The 22,535-nt window shown below is 42.4% G+C and overlaps 4 protein-coding genes across 4 annotated transcripts in view; 2 read left to right on the forward strand and 2 right to left on the reverse strand.

The window, feature by feature from the left end:
- The window catches only part of neu4 (sialidase 4), a 3,638-nt gene extending 1,046 nt beyond the window's left edge, over positions 1-2,592 (reverse strand). Inside the window, exons 1-2 of the mRNA XM_017032188.2 lie at positions 1,133-2,592; positions 33-767 (exon numbers count right to left, since the gene is read on the reverse strand). Of these exons, the coding sequence (XP_016887677.2) occupies positions 33-767; positions 1,133-1,739 (1,342 nt within the window). The 5' untranslated portion in view covers positions 1,740-2,592. The remainder of the gene's footprint in view (positions 1-32; positions 768-1,132) is intronic.
- A 130-nt stretch (positions 2,593-2,722) lies between these two features.
- Positions 2,723-5,265, forward strand: wdr53 (WD repeat domain 53). Its single transcript, XM_008309683.2, has 3 exons — positions 2,723-2,821; positions 3,704-4,199; positions 4,291-5,265. The coding sequence occupies exons 2-3, from the start codon at positions 3,711-3,713 to the stop codon at positions 4,981-4,983; spliced, it is 1,182 nt and encodes a 393-aa protein (XP_008307905.1). The 5' UTR covers positions 2,723-2,821; positions 3,704-3,710; the 3' UTR covers positions 4,984-5,265.
- srprb (SRP receptor subunit beta) lies at positions 5,190-9,897 on the reverse strand. Its single transcript, XM_008309684.3, has 7 exons — positions 9,622-9,897; positions 8,691-8,785; positions 8,511-8,588; positions 7,036-7,118; positions 6,620-6,756; positions 6,459-6,513; positions 5,190-5,980 (listed from the first exon to the last, which is right to left on the reverse strand). The coding sequence occupies exons 1-7, from the start codon at positions 9,761-9,763 to the stop codon at positions 5,770-5,772; spliced, it is 801 nt and encodes a 266-aa protein (XP_008307906.1). The 5' UTR covers positions 9,764-9,897; the 3' UTR covers positions 5,190-5,769.
- Positions 9,898-10,804: 907 nt separating this feature from the next.
- col26a1 (collagen, type XXVI, alpha 1) overlaps positions 10,805-22,535 on the forward strand; it is a 24,083-nt gene continuing 12,352 nt past the window's right edge. The window contains exons 1-3 of the mRNA XM_008309685.3: positions 10,805-11,573; positions 11,676-11,798; positions 13,113-13,216. Of these exons, the coding sequence (XP_008307907.1) occupies positions 11,407-11,573; positions 11,676-11,798; positions 13,113-13,216 (394 nt within the window). The 5' untranslated portion in view covers positions 10,805-11,406. The remainder of the gene's footprint in view (positions 11,574-11,675; positions 11,799-13,112; positions 13,217-22,535) is intronic.

Consider the following 22,535-nt stretch of genomic DNA (forward strand, 5'->3'; position numbering starts at 1 on the left):
CTTCCCCCCACATCAAACAAAGAAGGCGAGGCCCGCGGGAGGAGCCGCTCCGTCTGACGACGGCAGCTCCACGTAGGCCAGGTCGGAGTAGGCACTGGGCCCCTCGTAGATCACCCAAGGCCCGTGCCAACTGTCTGGGTCACGAGGGAATAAGCTGAGAAACACACCCAGGTCTCTGCGTGCAGTGGTCCATGTCGGGTGAGAGTATAAGACCCAGGTGGGGGTGAGGAAATCTGGAGAAGAGGAGCGACTGGGTGAAACAGGAAGAGTGTCTGGAGTTTTAGTGAAGAATGGACCGAGGTCGCTGAAAGCTGTCCAGTGTCTGGAGCAGTCCACTGATCCTTCAGGACTCCGGTGCAGATACAAGGGAGCAGGAAATCCAACAATGCTACCATGGCAACCATTTGGGGGCTCGACCAACCGCGGCACCGGCTGCCCCTCCTGAAACACGGCTCCATCGTCCAGACTAAGAGCCTGAACCCTGTAGCCCAGGCGACTGCGAGCGTTACAGTACAACAGATTCCGCCCGTCTTCTTGGTCCACAGACACCATCTGACACTCCACGCTCTCCGGGCCTGGCACCGCCTCCCCGAACCTCCAGCTCCTGCCGTGGGTGTCACTGAGGAAGCAGAATGCACGTGGTGTGGTCAGGCAGAGCTGTCCAAAACATTCTCTGCACTCAATGTGATAGGCGTAGGCAGGGATGAGCAGGCGGCCGGACTTCAGCTGGATACCATGACCTGGACCCAGGGCAAAGGTGGCCCATTCTGAAAACAAGGAAGGGAGGTAAATAAGCCATAAGTTATTCAAGGAACAAAAAATACAGATGTACATTTTTGTTATGGCTCTCAAACCATTACATGTTGTATTCTGGATTATCACAGACTAGCTAGGCAGCATTTATCATGTTTAATTGTTGTTGATTAATTGTAATCATTATGTAAAATCCACTTTCTTTAATTATTAGATTATATTAAATTTATCTTTATTCACCACACACTGAAGAATCAGTTTCAACTCATTTGTGACTAAAAACTTTAAAAACCAATATCAAAAATTAATGAATGCTTTAATTTTCAAAAGTCCTAGATTCCATGTTTGAAAATGTTTCAGCAAATGTCTGGTCTCTGACCTTTGACCTTGTCTCCTATGACTCTCTCTGTGAGGTCAGTGACATCAGTCCAGGTGTCTCCCCCATCAGTGCTGCAGATGTAGCACAGTCGAGTCACGTTCCTGCCGGTCACCAGCTGATAGGTCTCTGAGGTGTGGCCCAGGACGGAGATGAAGAACAAGAAGAGAGTTCCTGTGAACTCGTCGTACACTGGACACGGGTTCATGGACCTGTGACCTGTCAACACTGCAGTACCCAGGACACGCATGTCGTCCCACTGGAACATCAGAGGTGAGGGAGGGTGAGGAGAGAGATAGATAGACAGACAGACAGACAGACAGACATGACCTCTGACCTCGACATAGTTTCTGTAGAAGGTTCCTTTCCTCATGACCAGCAGGTGAGCCTCAGAGTCAGACGGGCTGAGTCTCTCCTCACAGAAGGCCAAAAACCATCTGAAGCGTGGCAGGTAGAGCAGCGCCGGGACTCTGTACGTCACTCCACTGGGCTGTTTGTGGAACAGCACAGACCTGGCAGGGAAGTAGGGCGACTTCATGCTGTCTGACAGGTGAATATCTTTATTCAACTCCAAATTCTCAAAAAAAAAAGTTAAATAAAATAAATACATGTATACTTGCAGTACTATGTTCTTCTCTTTACTTTCAGTGTTCTAGTGATGTATATGTATATGTATACATATATATAAAGATATATATATATATACATTACATTATTAATCAGATGTTGCAAAAGTAACAAGCTTGATTTTCAGATTAAATAAGAAAACATACATTTGTAAGACTGACTTCTTTCATGTTTTAACAAACTCAGAATCCCAGCTCATCAACTCATCCTCCTCTGCCTCTTATAGCTCACTGCAGATCATTGTAAAGAATGTTGTACATGTCTAGTTCCCCCTTCATTGGCCCCCTATAGAATAAATATTTTTAAATACAATATGCCTCGATTTTTAAAAATCCCACAACTATAGGTTACTTACATTGATGGCGCTCTGTGAGTCCTGCAGTTGCTGCGCTGTAAGTATTGTGTTTGTGGGAATTTGAAAGCTGTGACCTGTCCTCATTGTCTCCTATTGAGTACATGGGTATGACATATTGTTCACTGACCCAGAAATGGGCCACACTCATCAGATCTACAGCCCTGGATAGTGGAGTGGACAGTAGCTTCTATGTTCATGGAGGCCACGTTTGACCCAAAGACCAGTCGTCTTGAGATATTGGCTTCATAATAGTACTTTACACTATTCTATATATTTTTATGTATATTTTATATTTTAACTATTATATAAATGTCACGTATTATACTGAATGTGTGTTTTTGTTATTTTTTGATGTTTTGGATCATATTATTAGTTTAATTTCATTTATTTTTATTTCATAAATAACAGGTATAAACCAAAGTGCAGACAAATGTATGTAAAATGCAGTAGAAATGCATTTGTTTTGTTTTTCATTTCTTCTAAAGCGTAAAAAACGACAAACTAAAAAAAATTATGTTGACGTAGTCCTAAAACTATTTGTTTTCTTTATTACATTTATCAAGTCGTAACTTTTGTTAACCGTGATATTTCTGTGACTATAATGTATAATAAAAATCAATAGACGGAAAAAGTCTCACGATTGTTACGTCATCAAACGGCGACCCAGCTCCGCATGGCAGCTAGTGAAAGGCGTGACAACACTGTTTGAGGTAAGTCAGTTATTTTATTCTTTAAATACAATTCGGACACTGATGTATATCAGTTAAAGTAAAAATAACATCTAATTTTAACTGAAGGCTTTTGTGGACGTAGAGGAAACACCGGACGTTGATTTATTAGCAGTGCGGCTAACAGGTCCCGCAGAGTCGAGTTCACAGTAGTTTGTATTTATTTCTTAGTTCGTACACACACGCCGTAATAAAACATGAGATGATCTAATATTTGTATTTTGTAGTGACAAATCCATTTTTTGTTTTACCGATAAAAAAAGTCTAAAATGCATTTATATAAACTCCCATTGTTTGTTGATGCACTTTGACTTGTTTTTCAGGAATCACCGCAAATAGAAAAATAAAATGTTTTTCGTATCTACGCTTTTTCTTGTTTTAAAAAATTAAATAAACCTGACAACATGTAGTTTAGTAATATCATTTTATCATTAGTTTATATAGTTTTTCATTGAGTCACGTGTTCTTTATTTACGGTAAAATCATGTGTAAACAGACTGTATTGACAGTTGTAGTGCTGCAGCAGAAGGATTTGCCTTTTTTTCCTGCTGTATAAGAGACTTCAGCTTTACAGTTCTCAGCATTTGTTCGGTCGCTCCTTTAACATTTAACTTTGAGTAATATGAGCCCCCAGACCCATTTTGCATCAGTGGATTTGGATTTTACTTCAGTTACATCAAATATTTTCAACTACATTTTGACTCAGCTTTAGACTTTTGTTTCCAACATATTTATTTTAGATGGTCATAAATGCTTGTCATGGGATTTCACATGGCAGTTCCTGACAATGAGTTCCTTCTCCTAGCATTTGTTTTCTATTGCAGTCTTTATTTTCTAACCTTTAGTTGTGAATGTTCTGTGCAGGGTCACCATGGCCGGACAGTGGTCTGGAGGCCACTCCTCGTCCATCCTGTGTGTAGGAGTTTCTCCGGGCCCTGAGGGTCTCATCGCTTCAGGCTCAGAGGGAGGGGAGGTGACCCTTTGGAGTCATGAGGGCAACATTGTAAATCGACTAACTTTACCTGGTGAGGAGGACAACACCAGTGTGGTGTTTTCACCTGCAGCTCCTTCTCAGCTGTATCTGTCACACGGGGACATAGTGAGTGTTCTGGACTGTCGGAACCTGAAGGAACCTGTGGATGAGTATCGGGGCGTAGGGGAGGAGGAGATCAACGCGTTAGCTGTAAATGAGACAGGTTCAGCTCTAGCAGTGGCTGACGACTCGGGAGTGGTGCGAGTGCTGGAGCTTCCTGGTGGGAAGGTGTGCAGGACTCTTCGCAGACACACCAACATCTGCTCCTCTGTAGCTTTCAGGCCTCACAGACCCAACAACCTGCTGTCTGCTGGACTGGACATGCAGGTGGGAAACGGAACGCAAGTTCTGCTTCAGTTTCTGGACGAGTTCATGTCATGCTTGATATATTCTCTCTTCTAATTTTGTGTCCCTTCAGGTGATGCTGTGGGGTTTGCAGAAGACCCGTCCCCTCTGGACACTGAACCTGCAGGATGTAGCTGAAGATGAAGGGGACCAACAGCAGCGTCCAGGTCAGCTCTTCAACCCACCGCTGGCTCACTGTGTTTCAGTCTCAGGCTGTGGGAATATCGTAGGATGTGCTGCAGAGGACGGCCAAGTGCATCTGATGCGGATCGGCGCCGGCTCCAAACTGGAACAACACGGAGCAATTAAAGCCCACAGTCAGGGAGCATCGCAGGCTCACTTTGTTACTTCATCTTCCCACCCGTACTGGCTGATCACTGGAGGAAATGATGGTCAGGTGGCTCTGTGGGACCTCAGTAAACATCCGGTGGTTTCTCCAGAGGGAAAAGGCAAAACTAGAGCGACTTCAGCACCACGAAGGATAGGTAAAAGCAAGAAAAAGAAGAAAGAACAATCTCAGGATAAAACAAAGGCCCAACCCAAGGATGAGGAGGAGAATGAGGCTGATGCTGCTGCTGCTGCAGTAGTGGAGGGTGAAGCTGCAGCTACTGAGGACGTGACAGAGGACAAGTCTGGACCCAAACTGAGCTTCAGTCATGGAGATAAGGTGAACTGGTTGTGTGCTGCTGTGCTGAAGGGAGAACAGTGTGTGGTTGTAGCAGATCAGAGCTGCAGTCTGACTGTTTACCCTCTGTCTCACCTGTAGTCTCAGGCACGACATCACCCGTGGAGAACAGTGAACGCGCTCCGAGAGTTTGTCTCACCAATGCATTTTTAGTTGTTTAATTTGGCATGGAAGGAGTCTGGTTTATTTTTGTTTCAAATACAATTTTTGTTTCGACACTGGATTCCTTGTGTTGATTTGAACACAGCCAGAAAAATAACCAAATGTAATTTGATCAAACTCTTTTTTTTGTTGTTGCTATGAATGTTGAGCATCAAAAACATACAAACCAAATGTCTTAAAATGGAGTCAGACAAGGTTGAATCTTCAGTCTTTCATTATTACAATACATATGATGCATACGGTCATTGCCAATGCGGTGTAGCTGCGCACAATTCTCACACAAGCAAATCTATCTTTGCACAAAAAGTAGGACACTCATCTAAAGAAATATCAGGGAAAGGCACAGAGCTGAACATTGAAGATCAGATGAGCTCAGACTTTTAAAACAGACACAAAAACCTAAAGATTATCAACTGTCCAAGAGTGAACTCCAACAATGAGCCATGTGTTTGTTCACAGTAGGGTCTAAACTGAAGAAGCACATGATCATTTCCCAGCTCTGCAGGCAGTGAGTGGTTTTCACAGTCTTTTTGGTGTTTTCTTTTTTTATCTCCTCAAACATTATGTTCATACATTGTGATTCAGCACAGACAGGACCATGATGTCTCCAGACAAACATGGTCCACAGCAATGACTGGAGTCTCCCTTTACTCTGAGCCCAGTTGGTGTGTGCGTGTCCGTGGGTTGTTCTTCGGATCAATCATTTTACAGTTTAGCCAGACATTTCTCCAGACGCTCCAGCTCTGCATCCCCGTCTTCACTCTTGCTACCACGGGCACTGCACTCCACAAACTCCACCTTCATGGACAGCTGGCCAAACTCAAAGTCCTTGCCTTTCTTGCCCAGATACATGCTGCCACCGATGGAGCCGTCCTGAGAGCTGAGGGCTGCCGAGCGTGTCACCCGCAAAGTGTTTCTGTTGAAAGAAAAAAACAAAAACCCAGACACAAGTCTTTGTTTACATAATGTTCACTTAATGAACAGAAGGGTATGCTAGATGCAGCTATAGCTGGGAGAATATCAAGATCAATGGTTCGCAAACATTTTACATCTCAAATGACCTTGGAAAATATTTGGTATATTCATATACATATATATATTTGTTTCTCAAAAAACGATGGGCAAGACCAACGATAAAAGACCTGCTAGGCATAAAGTATATAAAGGAGAAATGTGTCTTGACTGCCCCCTACTGCCAGGCACATGTACCACCAGGGGGAGGGTAAGTATCACAAAGGGTACATGTGTCTACAGCTGTCTATTTATAGTCAGGTGTATTTTATGTTTTGCAGTACAAGGTTGAATACTGTAAGTATTAATACATAGAAAAGTAAGGATGGTGTAATATCTGTACCACAGTATTTAAAAAGTGGTTCAGAGTAGATAGTACTTACAGTTCTTTTTCCAGCTGCTGTTGAATCAGTTTTGCCGATTTTGCCATAGTGATATCTGTAGAACAAATATGTTGTTAAATACAACACATACTGTAGCGTAAGATAAACACTTGAATTCTATAATATATACTGTGTGATCCTATGTATGTGGTTTTTTTTACCTTGTTTGTTGCATGCCACAATAATAGCCGGAGCATTTCTGGAAATTACAATGTCTGTCAGCAGGTCGTACAGGAACTCCGCCACGTCTCTCACTTCCTTCTGGAAGATGGCGCTGTCCACTACAAACACGATGGCTCTGAGGACACAGGGATGAACATGTCACTGTATGTACCACCAAAACACACTAGTTAACATACGTTTTTAGTTAGTTAATCATTTGTGTTAATCAGTTTTATATTTATTATTAAAGTTATATTTCAATTATTGTATTTTTGAGTGATTTTTATGACATGGATAAATATATTTATTTGCTATGAGAGGCTAACAGTCCTTGAAGTTTGTCAACATTCTCAATGCCTATCAAAATGTCAAGAACCTCCGCAGACGGGGAAAAAGCTAAGACTTGTCTTCTCACCTGGCAGTAGACTTGAACTTCTCCAGGTACTGTGAGCGAAGACTTTCATGTCCAGGCAGATCTATGAGAGTCCAGGTGCTGCCCTGAATAAAGGAGCAGAAGAGAACAGTGAACAAGGCTGTTAACAGGTCGGTTTAAACCAGCTATAAAATACACTAAAAACAATAATCATCCAATTTGTTTCTCATCTCTTGGTTACCTTATCCATGAAAATATTAGTTTTAATACTTTTGGTGTTTTTTGTCAGTATACCCCTCGATTTCAATTTTAAAAAAAATTATAAAATGAACCTCAAGAGAATCATATTAATAAATAAAAGGATGTTATGTTACCTGACTATTACTGAGGGGTATAGAACACATCTCTTAAATACGTTTTATTTTTTCATTTTAATATTAATAACTAAAGTAACATCTATGGTGTTACAGGTCAATTTCGACCCATATATATTTACATCAAGAAAAGGCAAAAAAAAGTATTTATATCTCTCCCAGACATCCCTGATAGGAGCAAGCTTGTCAGAGGTCTCTCTGTTGTCAAATCTGAGGACTCTTGAAATCATTTCAAATGTCTGAAGTGATATTGTTGCCCGGAAAATATTTCTGCCTGTCGATGCGCCCCATAGAGTATCAGTGGCCTCACTGTAGGATCTGTACACTCCCGCAAGAAGAAGAACACCAATTAAATCATCCAGGTATTCCTCATGTCCCTTGGACTTTTTTTCCTTCAAGGTTCATCATAGTAATGACGATTCTTTTTAGTGACAATGGCATAAATAGTTCAAAACATGTCTTGTCACTGACTCTGGTCACAGCAAACCATGTGATTCCAGGGGTCATTTTGATGACATTTGTACCAGCTGCCCTGCCATGTTCATCATGAGGTATTTGTTTTGTTTTTGTGCAGGGATACTGGAAAACAAGGCAAAATGAGCATCCCCTAAAGCTCACATGATTGGGAGAGGAGCTGTCTGTCAGTGTTTTGGCTGACAGTGCACTTATGATTTAAGTTTTGGTTCTAATTATACAGAAACCTGCTCATCTGTATCCTCTCCCTCATTTCACCAAAAACATGATCCAGAACCTCATTTGTGCACTCTGCAAGTCAAATGGCCACTCAAATGAGTGAATCCACTTTACATCTCTGGACATGCCCATCTTTGTTTGTTTTGGTTTTGTGCAGGTATACTGGAAAACCACGCATAATGAGAATCCCCTAAAGCTCACATTAGGAGAGGAGCTGGCTGAAACCGACCCTAACACAAAGGTCATAATTTCCACCCGAGCAATTTATAATTTAGTGAAAATATTTTTTAGTTTTTGTTTTATTTATTTGAAATATTGGTTCCTGACAAAGTCAAAAGCCCTCGATTCAATAAACAAATTGAAAGTGATTATGCATTTAAAATTTTAAACGGGTCGGTGCCGACCCCAACTGTGAATCATGGAGGTATCAATGGAAACCATAACACCTACCCTGTCACTTTTGGCCTTGTAGGGGGCGCTGCTGTCAGTGATGGAGGTCTGCGTTCGTTTGAACTTTCCTGACAGCAGCTAAAATAAAAAAAAGATAATAATTAAAGTTAATCAACCGACACCTGTCAGATAGGCTTGTCACATGATATGACAAAACGAGTCACAACTTCATCAGCTCACCCGGCAGAAGAGCAGAGTTTTTCCAGAGTCACAGAGTCCGACCAGGAGCACAGCACTTCTAACAGTTTTACTGCTGAGGAAGTACTTCAGGAAAACTACAGAAAGAAAACAGAAGGGTTTTTTTGTTTTGTTTTTTTCAGTTTGAGTTTCAGAGCAGCAGGGAACGGAAATGAACTGTTGGTTGTTCTGCTTATGAAGAGCCAGGAACTTAATGTTCTTAACAGTTCATATGTGTGTGATGGAGAGTGACACTGGTGAAAAGATGAAGCTGCATAATAAAGTGGGATCAACCATTCAAAACAAGGAAAACTGTGAGATCTGCAATGGTGTTTTCAAATGTCAAGATCGGAGGAGATAAAGTTAGAGATGCAACGTTTGGACTCTAAGCATTACTAAAAAAAAGTTTGCTGGAGATGGAGCTGTCAGGTAGACAAGAGAAGAAGAACCCAGAGCAGAATTTTTGGATAAACTCAAGAAGTACGTGGCGGTGATTGGTCTAACAGTAGGTAAGTAAGGCAAAGATGGAGGCAGATGCTTGGTTGTGGCGACTCCTTGGGAGCCACCAAAAGACGAAGAAAAGGATTAAACTAGGTTGTCCCTGACGGGCAGACACAACTTAAGAACAGAAGAAGAATAGCTTTCGTTTTGTCTTCAGTTAAAATGACAACCAGCAGCTTCAGCTCACCACCTGAGTTAGCTTCCTAGCCTGTTACTTTATTTTTAACATTCCGTTCACAGATTTTTTTTAAATTTTTTTTTTGACATTTGTCGCTGAACGTTGCACCACAAAGACTCTTTTCAGCATTAGCAAAGCTAAACCATCAACATGCTAACAAACTATAGAAGATATAACGACTACTCTGTAGCTCAGGCTAAGCTAACGCTAAAGGCCTCGCCTGCTATGCTTACTTTATTTAAGCAAACTTCTTACCACAGGAGCTGATAACCACCGCCAGTGCCACAATGACGCCGATCAGAAAAACCGGTTCTTGGTTCTCCAGCTGCCGACGAAGGGGCTCAATGTATGGCTCAAAAGGATTTTCTGCCATCTCCACGTCAGGTTTTTCTTCCATGCTGCTACCGGTGCTGTCAGCCTCACTGTAGCCGTGCAAGCTGGACCCACTGTGGGACACGTCTGCTTTCTAAAGCCTGTACAAAGTGGAGTTCGTCAGCAGAGGGCACTGTCGTTCACAAATTCCTCGTGTTGATGAAGTGACATTCACTTAGTGAGATGTATTTATTTCTGCACAAATATTTGAACATGGCAATGTCTGTACGCGTATAAACTAGTACTAGTTTATGTATTATTGAGTAAACTCCGACGAGTCTCCTTTTATCTTTATTTAGATACATTTTTTAGCACATCGTGTCTGCCTTTAATCATAGCTCTTCACACATACGGTGACCAGCTCCCAGTCAATAAAATGTGGGACAGAAAAAGACATGTGGTGTAAGCTGCAGGACAACATGTAAACTATCTATTCACATAAGAAGGAATCGAATGCACGGTCGCCATGTTTGTTATTGACTAGTGTGAGAAATTAATGTCAGGCCGGAAATGGACCCTGAAATCAACGCTGCCCTCTGGTGGGATATATTGCTCAACGACCGTGCCAAACGCAAGGCACGCACAGAAGTATTTGGACGTGATGTCTGTAACAAATAAGGAATAAGACCTATACTAGTGCTAAGAGAAACCGGGCTCCTTTAAAATTTTCACGATTTTCCTCAAGATAATTATGATTAACAGGCATCTACAACCAACTGAAACGTTTCAAAGTACGAAACATAGTCTGTAAATTTAAATTTTGTAATCTGAAATATATCACACACTACTTTCTAACGGATCACAGATGGAAACTGTTATTTGTGTTTAAATTATCCCAAGTTAAATACATGATGTCGGCCATATATTTTTCTTGTAGGGACGTTCCGTGCCGGTGTGAAATTGAAAACATGTGAGGGGGTATTTTGTGAGTCACAATAATGAGGTTAGGATGCTGTCCAAGCAAATAAAAACTTATACACTTGGACACTGACTTGTTGAAGCAATCTTTTGTGAAATGTGCTTTCATCTTTTTACTGCCGTGGTTGCAAAAGCAGTTTGGGTTTTAATGCATAACTTACTTATTGCAAACACAGAGCATTTGCAACAGATTGATAAGACGACTCAAATGAGTTACAGTCGTGTCATTTGCGGTGTCGTCGCGCTCTTTTCTGCATGTGTTAACGGTTTGGAAAGTAACCAAATGCTAAACTGAGAGTTAAAAACCTGTCATTATTTGTCACCTTCTATGCCACTCCGAATGGATATGGTTTTAATAATTCTCTTTTGTAGTTACTGGAGGCTTATCTGTGAGTTATGGTGATAGAAACGTTATTACATTAGAGCGTGTTTTTTTTAATGACTCAGCTCTTTTCCTTCGGTTCCAGACGCGCTTTTACGCACGCTGGATATTTGACTCCTCAGTCCACAGCACTGTATGTCAACGCTCAGGAACCCACATCATTCTATAAGAAGTGCCTGTGTGTCAGTCACTGTGAGCTCTGTTCTGGTCCGGGCGCAGGGATGGACAGTTCGCTTGCAAATCTGTTATTTGTTTAAGTCTTCGTCCGCAGTCTCCCGTCGACCCGTCATTCATATTCTGACTGTGGAAACTTTGTACTTGAACGCCGTCGTCACATTTCGCTATCAGGGATAAATCGCAGGGAAGTCATGGCTTCGTGGACATTCTTCGCGCTGTGCGTGTTGCTATCGTTAGTTTGTCCGTCGGTGGGGACAGGGTTCGTTTATCACTTTCCAAGCATCACGGTGCAGCGGCAGCGCATCAAGTCAGAACAGAGCGGCAGCGGTGGACCTCCAGGGACCCGGACCCAGCTCAGGTGAGTTCCTGACCGTTTACAGCTTCACGTCTTATAAGCCACTATTATTAGTATTATTGTGCAATATTTTGTTTTCTAAAGTTGTTTTCTGTCTGTTTTTAGGAACTGGTGTCAGTACACTGTCTCCAGAACGGTGTCCTGTCAGGTCCAAAATGGGACAGAAACCACTGTGCAGAGAGTGTTTCAGGGCTGTCGGTGGCCTGGACCCTGCGCCAAAGTCATCAGGTAAGACATGTCCCTGTAGACAGGTGGACAGAGAGACAGACATATAGTTCAAATAATGCATCGACGTATGGACAGTGAGGAGGATGGATATGCTGTGGGTACATTTTAGGAAGTGCATGTATGTTTTACTGCCTTATTGTCTTCTAAAGGGAAACCCATTAGATCATTATGCAATGATAGAATACGTACAGTGAAGCATTCAGGTTCTACTGAGCACGTGCACCACACACCTGTCCAGGTTGTACTCAGCCACAGTTACATGTGTTCAGAAATATTTGTATTAGGTTACATGACAGGAGTGTGAGGAGTGTGTTTGTCAGTGACAGCAGATGTCAAGACTCTACAGTCTTACCTCAGCTGTCAGGACAGACTCCCTGCAATGTCCCTGTGTGACAGCAGAGCTGAGACAGTCTGTTAGAGAAGGAGACTGCTGTCGGTCCAGAGTGGAGTGGACAAACAATCTTTGCTTATAATAAAGGATGAAAATGGGAATTATAGAAGACCTTTGTTACTACTATAACACCCAAACAAAGCCATGCTGAAGTTCTGGTACATGCACAGATTTATTTACCACATGATTATTGTTCACATTCCCTTTTTTAATAAACCAGTATGTACTCCATCACCATACTTTACAATCAGTGCTTTTCCTTTTCTTCAAGTTCTCTGGAGGATATAAATAAACATTACATCCATATTGATGTCATAAAAGTAACAGTGTAATCAAGTCAGTCATCAGGTCAAAGGTCAAAGGCCAAGTAGTCAAACACAATCAAATCAAAAGTTTGATGGGCCGGATTAAAAAGCTGAATGGGCTGCATCTGGTCCCCGGGCCTTAGTTTTCCCATGCCTGGTTTAAGACGTCTTTGACCTACAGCAGTTTCATGGTTACATCGCTATCTCCTAGAAATGTATTAACAAAGTATTGTTACATCATTCCCACATAGGCCATTAAGACTAACTAGTTTCATGGGAACTAGTTAGCGAGCAGAGCAGATAATACACCGTCACATGATGTTGTATGGCTTTGTTTATATTCGCTCGTTGTACTTTTTGCCCTTCATTAAGACTCCCAGGTGTAAGTCAGACTCTGCTGATGTTTTTATGACCTTACTCTGTGACATCACCTGAAACACTGGATGACTCTGGTGGGTTTTTTTCGGAATCAATCCTTTATTTTTGTACTGCTCCGTAAAACACAAAAGATGCACAAAAACCAAACATTTTGTAAAGCTGTCAGTTAAATGTGTCCTTGTCCTTGTGTTTCTGTGTGGACGCTGTCCTAAAGTCAGCCTTCCATGTGTTGTTGTCCAGCTACAGGAGCGTGCTCAGGCCGTCCTTCAGGGTCGCCTACAAACAAGTCACAGCACTGGAGTGGAGATGTTGTCCAGGGTTTGTGGGAGACGAGTGTCGTGAAGGTTAGTTCTTACGTTCGTCTTTTTTCCTCTTCTCTGCGGTGCAGTTTTCTTCACACTAAAATAAAGTGCAGTCAGTGTGGTCTGTGAAATTAGGGCCACGTGTTTGGTTCAGACCCAGCGTGTCTTCAGGAGGATCATGCAGCTCTTTCTGCATCAGTGCCTTTTTATAACTAGCGCTGTGTAGACGGGCGGCCCCGGTAATTGAGCCACCGTGCAGCTCTTGATTCCTTAATTCAATTTATACATTCAGTTTATATGTTGAGACTGAGGACTAAAGGTTTGGAACGTATAATGCAGAAAGACAACAGTCGTGAGGACTCTTGGCTTCTTCTAAAAATGGAACTCCGCCTCACTCTGAAAGAACCAATGTGAAGAGCAGTTCAGCTCATAAAGAGCGGGAGGCAGTCTGGGTTTGGTGATGGGCAGCGCTGCTCCTGGATAGCACAGACCGCAGACTGTGTGCCAAGTGAATGGCCAACGTTTTCAGCCAGGCTGAGCCACCACAGTCGGCTCTGAGCCACAGAGTGCGAGGGTGGATGGAGGTCTAATGTCAGGCTGCCTGAATGAACACATATTCTCCTGGTTTGGAAGCGTCAGGACGTGGGATTTAAACCAGCACGATCTGCTGTTCTGAATGCAGGCGGTCCAGATGTCAGGCACAAATCTGATTGGTCACCAGAAAAACATTTATAATTAATGTCAAAAATGACTTCCTAATGAGACGGTCTCTGTACTTGAGTTATTACTGTAAACACTTGACACCACACTTCTACTTCCTGTCTACTTCCTGGGCTAAGTTTGGGATGACTGACCCAGAAATAAGCAGCTAAAAGAAGAGTAAGATCAAAAGTTTTTGACCTTATAGGGCGGCACAACGACGGCTAGAGCTGATGCCTTACAGCTGAAAGGTCAATTGTGTCCCAGACAAATCTTTGCTATCGATGTAAAACAAACAAATGTTGATTTTTTTTTTTTTTTTAGGGCTGACAAGATTAGCTCGATCCAAACGTTCGATACAAACATACATTGTTATTTACAATCAATGGAGGAAAGAGTTTTTGTTTCACTGGAGCAGCGCGAATTAAAATCACACCTCGAACTCTTTATCGTGCTTAATTACAATCATGGGTAATCATAATTAATCTTGATTAATCCACAGGTAGTTGATGAAAAATGAGATTAAAAAATGTAATAATTAAAAAAAATTGTAGACGTACTTATTTTACTAATTTAAACCTGCAGACTTGCGCCACAGTTGCTAATTGCTACTTCCTGTCTACTTCACGAGCTTCAAGGCTCTGATTAACATCTTCGTTTCTAATTCAGAATCATACAAAACAATGGTTTGGAGGAAACGTCCCAGAGACTCTGCTGCACCGCTGTGGCTTCCATAATTCTAAAGTGGAAGAATCTGGAGTGACCAGAAGTTTTCCTGAATTTTTCACTGCTGCGCCAAAATAAACGTTTAGAAGAGAACATGTTGGCGAGTGAGGTCATGGTCAATCTGCTCAGATCCTCGGGGACGGGAGGAAGTTGACAAAAGAAGGCGCGAAGACCTGAGACAGTTTTTGTCAATGTCAGGAATGACTTGTAGAAGAACAGGTTGGTGAATTAGAATTGGTTTTAGAATAAATATGTGTAGAAAAAAACAAAACAAATGATAATGTATTGTTAGAAAAACCCACACATATCTGTTTGCTTGCGTGTTTTATGTGTTGGGATTAACAGCCATTGGCCTGTCTTTGAAACGTTCTGGCAGAGTCTGTGCACGTTTGTCCAACATTAACACTTACCTCAATGAGCAAGTGTTGCCTATTTGGTAATAATTACCACACCTTTTTCCACCGCTTTCCAAAATTATTCGTTGTTGCTCTTGGATGGCTGTGATTCACCCATGGATTTCAAAGGGTGCATTTACGCTGATATTAATAAACACGCTCAGATTTGTATCACAGAAGCTTTAGAGACCATTATTTCAGTGGCTTTCATCGCTCACCAAGTCGAGCACAGGGTCGTATGTGCTGAGTCTGTAATGCCAGAGATTATGGTTCACCTGAGACCAATGTGGTTGCCTGAGTGTGAAAAAGTAATCTGGCTGTTTATTTAACATTTGCTGAAATGTTTTTGCATGTTCTAATGGCTATAGAGCAGAGGGAGGGGAAATGGCCTCCATATGGAGGGACGCAGGGCCAGGTCGGACTCTGACAGGACTGGGGAGACCGTAAAGACACGGACACCGCTCCGCAGTGAGGGGAGGCAGAGCTGACGGGGTGGTGTGTGTCAGAGTCACAGAGAGGGTTCTGGGAGCGGTGCGTACAGCAGCAAGGTGTAAGAGTTGGCAGAGAACGCCGACAGCCGTGCAGCAGTGTTTAAGGAGCAGAGAAAGAGAGGAAAGTGAAGGGTAATGAGGAGAGTTCTGGTCCCACAGGGCTCCAGCTGCTGGGAGCTGCCTGGACGGCAGCGAGGCAGAGAACCGGTTCTGTGGGAAAGTGGCCCCACTGAGATTAATGAGCATGACGCTCCGTAACATACGTGACCGTGCCCAGATCAGACCGCGGCTTTGGAAAACAAAGACTGCACCGTTCTCCTCACGTCGCTTAATCCCTGTGCGAAAAGGCAGACAGATACAACAAAGCTGTTCTCTGGGTCCGATCTTTTTTTTTTTCACAGCACCACCATGTTTTTTTTTTTTAGTGCCACCTTCTAGTGGTAATACCTCTCTGACACACGTCTGTTCAAGGCCCAGTGTGCGGTGTAAATGAGGCCATATTGGCAGAAACCGAGGACACAGCGACGCCCATAATTGTGATTGGAAATGTGTAGAAATGCTATGGAATTAAAAAGGTTTGTGTTTTATAGCTTTAGAACAAGCCTATCGTATGAACCACCAGGTTCTACCACAGCCTTGAGGTTTGCTGTTTTAAACAGAGGCAGCCATAATAACCAAGTCTTGTCGTTGTGTCACACCGTTAATGTGAGCTTTGATCAAAATCAAAACACAATCCAACTCTTTAGTAACACCAACAGGACGACGTCTGTTTGCTGCTGAGCAGGCTTTGATGTTGGAGGTTTGGAGACAGCTGTTGGCCCCCGCCCCTTATTTTCTTATTTTGTGAAACAAAACTAGCACATTTGTTAGTCTGTTTGTTTGTTTCCTTCATCCATTCTTTTCTTCTTTCCTGCTCCATCCTATCTTTCTTTCCTTTCTTCCTGCCTTCATTTCTCCTATTTATTTCCCTCCTCACTTCCTCCCACCTTCCTTACTCTGTCTCATCCTTTTCCTTCCTTTAAAATGTAAATGTTTGGTCTATGTTGTGATTTGAACCAGTATGTTGCCCTTCCACTTGTCCCTGCTTTTGTTGTCTTTCCTTGTTTACTTCTTTCACCTTCTTTCCTTCCCATCTTTACATCTTTCTGTCTTTTTCTTCCCGTCTTTCTGTCTTTCCTTCTCTCCCTCCACCCTTCTTTTATTCCTTCCTTTTCTCTCCCCCTCCTCCTGAACACCTCAGTAAAAACACTGAGCTGAGTGAGTAAGAGTCTGAGAGTCTCTATCATCGGAGATAGAAGTGACGAGACTCCCCTTCCTCTGATCATCCAGTGATTTGTCAACTATGGTCAGTCGTTGTGATTCAGTATTTTTTCTATCAGCCAATCACTGTAGATGAAGTGGTAGAAAATTGTTGCGGTGAGACTCTGAACCAGCTGTTTTATCAGAGCGAGCGCCGGCCGACCAAACCGACGACGATGACTTCATCACCTGTGGATTAAGTTTGATGGGATTCTGGCCCGACTTCAGAGGCCCCCGCCCCCCTCTCCCCCTCCCTCGCCCCCCGGTGATGTAGAGACAGGGCACATGAAGAATGTGCATCAAATTGAAGTCTGTGTAAGCTGAGGCGTTCTGTCCCCTTCCTTCTCCCCCTCCTCTCCGTCCTCCCCCTTCTCCTCTTCGACTGAATCACTGCTGCATTAGGTTTTCTTCAGCGTTATTAGTTAAAACAAACCTTAATGGAGGTGATGCAGAGCGGGGTCCGAGTGGTTCTGCTGTTTGGCCGAAGGTTAACGAACCAGACAAACAAAGTGTTTGACTTGAGGTCTAGTTAATTACGATTATGATAGTGTTGAAGAAAGACGTTAAAGATGGAACTAATAACCTGGAGACGGTTGGTGTGAGAGAGCAGGGAGGAGAGGAAGACAGAAGGTGAAGAGTTTATTAATATTGGAGCTGCTCTGTGATGGTTAAGGCTAATGCCTTACACAGAAGAGGTCAGTGGTTTGGGTCTCAGGTCAGACAGATGACCTTTGTGTCTGAAGATACATCTTCTCTATGTGTGTGTGCGCATGTCTGTGCACTGGTGTGTGTGTGGGCGTGGATTTTTGGGGGTTTTCCCCGGTCTGTAAGAGTATTGTCAATATATCCCTGCTGTGAAATATATATAAAACAGTACATACAGTATGACTGATATATTTGAAATTTTAACATATCTTTATTTCCTAACATACCTTGCAGCATTTTATTTATGCAGCTTTTAGTTTCATGTAAAACACCTGCTGTGTCTTTAGCTACTGTAAAAAAGTCAAAAAAAAAAAAGTCAAATTAATTATAGCTGGGAATGTTGGAGAAAATACTAAATTCCCTGCAATATTAACATTTTAAATATTGCACAGATGTGGTTAATCTGTGCAATTCTTGGGTTAATAATTGTGCAATATTCTTAATGACTGCAGTATTCTGGTTAACACTGTTGCAGTATCCAAAGTATTATGTGTTAAAATTTTGAACTATCTCTTTTTGGTGTATGTTATATAAAAAATAATTTCTACATTTTTCTTGAAATGTTCTTTTTGGAGCAGCTCCAACAACAAAATCAAAAAAACAATCAAAACCAATCAGGGCTATTGACCTGATTGAATTGGCTCCTCCCCCTCCAGTCCACCTCAGGTCAAGGTTTTGGAGTATGAAAAAGTAGATTAGAGGTTTGTGTGGAGTCCAACGGACCATCACAGGTCACCTGTCTGAGCCAGAACACCAACCAGTGAAGTAACAGCAGGTACTATATATACGTAGAACTGCAGTGTCCACCAGAACACTCCATACTAATAATAGGTTGAAGATTCTACCTCGCCCTCCCACCCCAAAAAAGATTCCAAACAGATGTTTCACAACTCTATCAAAAATGTTCTAGACTAACACATTCAGTCAGATATTTCATTAGTTTATCAATAGAAAAATACGCAGCCTTCAATTTGAATTGGTCATTTATTAGTGGAGATGCCAAACGCTCATTCCAGTCGCTAAATTGTTAGGATTTGCAGCTTTGGGGGTTTGTTTTGGCTTTTCCACATCTCCAAGTGTGTTCCCAGTGTGTGTTGTGTGCGACTCTCTTGACGCACTTCCAGAAAAAGTGCTTTTTATTTTGTCCTTTTACAGTATAAACCTATGACGCACCAAGAGCGAGCTGGTCACAGGGCCTGCATTTTTCAGTGTTGGCTAATGGAAAGTGGGCGTTTCCTCCAATCCGTCCAGTTGACACCTTGACCCGTCAATATTCCTGACAGTCTGGTCCGGGCTGGATTTGAACAGTGCATCTCAGGATTTACATTTTCTTTCAGTGGAGCTGTGCTAACACATGACAGCATGGAACACATTTGGGGGAAAATGTGTTTGTAATTTCCTCGCTGTTGGCCCTTGCCCCCCCCACCCCCACTCCTTTCTCCCCACGTCATTGCTGCAGCACCCTAGCATTAATCTGCACTTATGATCACATTCACAGCAGAATATCTTTGTCTGGAGCAGAACAATCAGAAAAAAGAAATAGGTGCCAGGACCACAGTGGTGAGAGAGGGCAACTTTGATGTCATAAAAAAACAAGTGAACGGCTGGGTGTGCCAGCACCGGCCGTGTGTGTGTGTGTGTGTGTGTGTGTTTAAGGTGGAATTGATGATGAATTTCATTAAAGTAGTCAAAGTAAAAGGCTGGCTGAAAGCTCCACGTGTCAAACCTGTGAACCTGTTAACGTTCCAGCTGTAAAAGTCACTATTTCTGCCCTGCAGCTGGAGGAGAAGGGCATTTATTAAAGCTCCGCAGGAGGAAGGATTATCTGAAGCAGCAGAAACACTTTAAATTCTTTCATTTTTCACCTCTTATCGTCCTCGCTCATCCCCGCAGGCCTTTCACTCCGTTCTCCCTGCTTATTCTCGTCACCATTAGACTCGTTATCTTCTGTGTTTCTTGCTGAATTATACCAACTGTCTTCTGGCTCGTGTATCCTTTACATCTCCTAGTCCTGTGTCCTTGAAGGAAAGCGATAAACCAGACCTGTGCTCTGTATGTGCCTCTGCAGAGAGGAGCCTATATAACTGATACGACCCAGGGCTCTGTTGTTTCTCTGGCTTGGCTCAAATGTAGGTCAGATAGTGACCACTGACCTGCGGGGGGCGCAGCTGTTCATGATGGATGATGCTCTTTTCCCATATTCTCTTATCATTGTTTTCTCTCTGTTCCTCCACGGTATCTTTCCAACCTAGTGTCTCTGTGTCTGCACATCTGTTTATGCTGAGTGAATCTTCTCAGTTACTAAAATGATTTCACAAAATAAGTTCCAGTGGTCGAAGAGAGCCAGATATTTGTGTAGTCGACAGGTTTTGTTTTGTTCTGTTGTCCCCAGAATGCCCCTGGTGAATCACAGTGTCTGTGTTTCTGTGTGGAGACTGTTGTTTTTTTTGGCACCAGTGGCTTTGAATTCTCCTTTTATAATGAATTTGGATGTCTTTCTTTATTCATGTTGAACCATAGTGTCTACATGAAAACTGTAAGGGGCCTCAGTGATGTGAGAAGAACATAACTCTGGTCAACCTAGTGTAGAGTACACAAATACCCTAACCTGTCTGTTTCCACCGGGGATTGATCTGCTGACATTCTTGACATTAGGCAGAGTAGGAGACAGTGTAGTACAGGCGGGCCACAATTGTCCTAAAATTGAACAGGAAGGCCGGGTCAGGAGCAGATAGATGGAGCGGTCATGCAAACTAAGATAAATTACATGTAAAGTCATGCAGAAAGGCTAAAATGCTAAAATGCTTTTGTCATTTTCTACACCATATTTTGGGAAAATGTTGGTATTGCAGGGAAAAAGCAGAAGTATAATGACAATATAAATAAAATATGAATGGGCCACATCTGGCCCGCGGGCCTTAGTTTGCCCTTACCTAGTGTAGTAACTAATTAGTTAAACTCTTTCAAACACAAGTTACCAACAATAATGGCAAATCTGGAATGCTATTAGCAGCAAGGCTAACCTGCTACAGAAACATGATCAAGCAATTACGATTTGTGATTTGCCGGCATCAATGAAAATATTAAAAAATAATAAGTATCATTTTGCACTGATGTGACATTTGTCGTGTTATAAACAGCCGTGTTTACAGTAAGGACGACAGGGTGAAAAGCTGATAGCGATTAAAGTCAAAAATACACACTGCAGCTCTGGCTCAGAAAGAAGTCTGTCATTTTGGTATTTCCAGATTTTCTGTGACATTCTGGTGTACCCGTCTTCTAATTATCTGATATGACTTATTAGCTGGGTTATTCTGCCCCTCCCTGTTTTCTTAATTCCTCCCAGCCGCCCCACCCTTTTTATTTCCTTCCATTTCATTAGATGTTGCTGTAAAACCGTGCGGACCTCAAAAATGTCGCCCTTTCTGTAGCCGATTGTGGAGCCTTCGTCGCTCCTCGCCAGATTCACACGACCTCATCTCATAGCAGCGGGATGACCATATGTCTGTGTGCAGTCTTAAACTGTGACACGTTCATGACAGCAGCAGCAGAGCTCAGCGCCCGGACTGGAAAGCTGGAGGATGAGGCAGTGCTTCTCCACGGAGCATTCAAGTCAAACCAGGAGAATTCAAATTCTGGGAGAGAAGACGAGGCCGAGTTTGTTGCCGCGGAGCACGTATTGAGCAACACTTCTCAGCTCCTTGTGGTTTTAATGAACGAATCAGTGACTGCGTCTAATTTTGTATGAAGTAATTACCTAGTATATCAAATGTTACTGCGAGCTCTACTTGTCAAGCGCTTGTATTTGTTACTTCCTCAGAGTCAGGTTTGTATAAATAGTGTGTGGCCTCTCGGCTGGCGTCCCAGTGAGACATTCTTGATCGTCCTACTGTGGACATCTTGGTAAACAGCTTTTCTTTTGCCATCCTTGACCATGGCTGTCAAAGAGGGTGTGTGATTTAGTGAGACAGGGTTTGTGACGTGTGAGTGTGTGTGAGAGATATTTAATTTGTTCTTATGTATGCTGTGTGTGTGTGTGTGTGTGTTTGTTCTCAGCCAGCTGTTCTCTATGCCAGCAATAGCTGACCACTTGCTGGCTGTGGAGACGCACAACAAGCCACTGAAATGAAGCCAGCTATTGTAGGATGATTGTGGTCTGGGCTGACACACACACACACACACACACACACACACACCCAAAGTCAGTCTAATGTATCAGTGTATCTTGGAAATGAGACAGTGTCTCATAAAGACCCAACATGTTTCAATACACATTTCTTTCCTTTTAGACAGACAGAGCAAATATTTTGTGACATCAAAAATGTTTCTCTCTTTTTCTTTCCCTCATTTGTTGCAGCTGGGACACTGCGGTGTATTCTGATGCCTTCTTTGGGCCTTTCTTCTTGCTCCACAAGATGGTGTAGATGCTAATGTGTCCCTGGGAACTAGTAGACCTACAAATAACAAAGTCCTTTATCTATCTATCCATTCATTCATCCATCCATTCATCCATACATCCATCTATCCGTCCATCCGTCTATCTGTCTATCTGTCTATCTGTCTATCCGTCCATCGTCCATCCATCCATCCATTCATCCATACATCCATCTATCCATCCATCCGTCCATCTGTCTATCTGTCTGTCTGTCTGTCTATCTGTCTATCTGTCTGTCTGTCTATCTGTCTGTCTGTCTGTCTATCTGTCTATCCGTCCATCGTCCATCCATCCATCCATCTATCCTAACAAACCCACTAACACCTAACATTCACCTCTTCATTCACCTCTTCTTACTCTCTGAACTACTATGACTATAACTGTACTTCTTCTATTTATTATTTATTATTATTTATATATATTTTCTCCTTTGTATGTTAACTGTAGCTTGATTGTTGATTGACATATATATATATATATATATATATATATATATACATATACATATATATATATATAAAATCTTCCAATGATGATTACCAAAAACATGTAGAAACAGCTTCAGCTTTGTGACCTTTTATTTCATCAGGTTCTTAAAACCCCAGATATTG

The sequence above is a fragment of the Cynoglossus semilaevis genome, chromosome 4, assembly GCF_000523025.1.
Source record: "Cynoglossus semilaevis isolate Cse_v1.0 chromosome 4, Cse_v1.0, whole genome shotgun sequence".
Lineage (NCBI taxonomy): Eukaryota > Metazoa > Chordata > Actinopteri > Pleuronectiformes > Cynoglossidae > Cynoglossus > Cynoglossus semilaevis.

What these genes read in the sequence shown, in the direction of transcription:
- wdr53 (XM_008309683.2), top strand. Translation starts at nt 3,711, where the DNA reads ATGGCCGGACAGTGGTCTGGAGGCCACTCCTCGTCCATCCTGTGTGTA. An exon ending in CTGCTGGACTGGACATGCAG is followed by an intron (nt 4,200 to 4,290) that starts GTGGGAAACGGA and finishes GTGTCCCTTCAG; the next exon opens with GTGATGCTGTGGGGTTTGCA.
- srprb (XM_008309684.3), bottom strand. Translation starts at nt 9,763, where the DNA reads ATGGAAGAAAAACCTGACGTGGAGATGGCAGAAAATCCTTTTGAGCCA. An exon ending in AAACTCTGCTCTTCTGCCGG is followed by an intron (nt 8,589 to 8,690) that starts GTGAGCTGATGA and finishes TTTTTATTTTAG; the next exon opens with CTGCTGTCAGGAAAGTTCAA. An exon ending in CAGCAGCTGGAAAAAGAACT is followed by an intron (nt 5,981 to 6,458) that starts GTAAGTACTATC and finishes TTCTTTCAACAG; the next exon opens with AAACACTTTGCGGGTGACAC.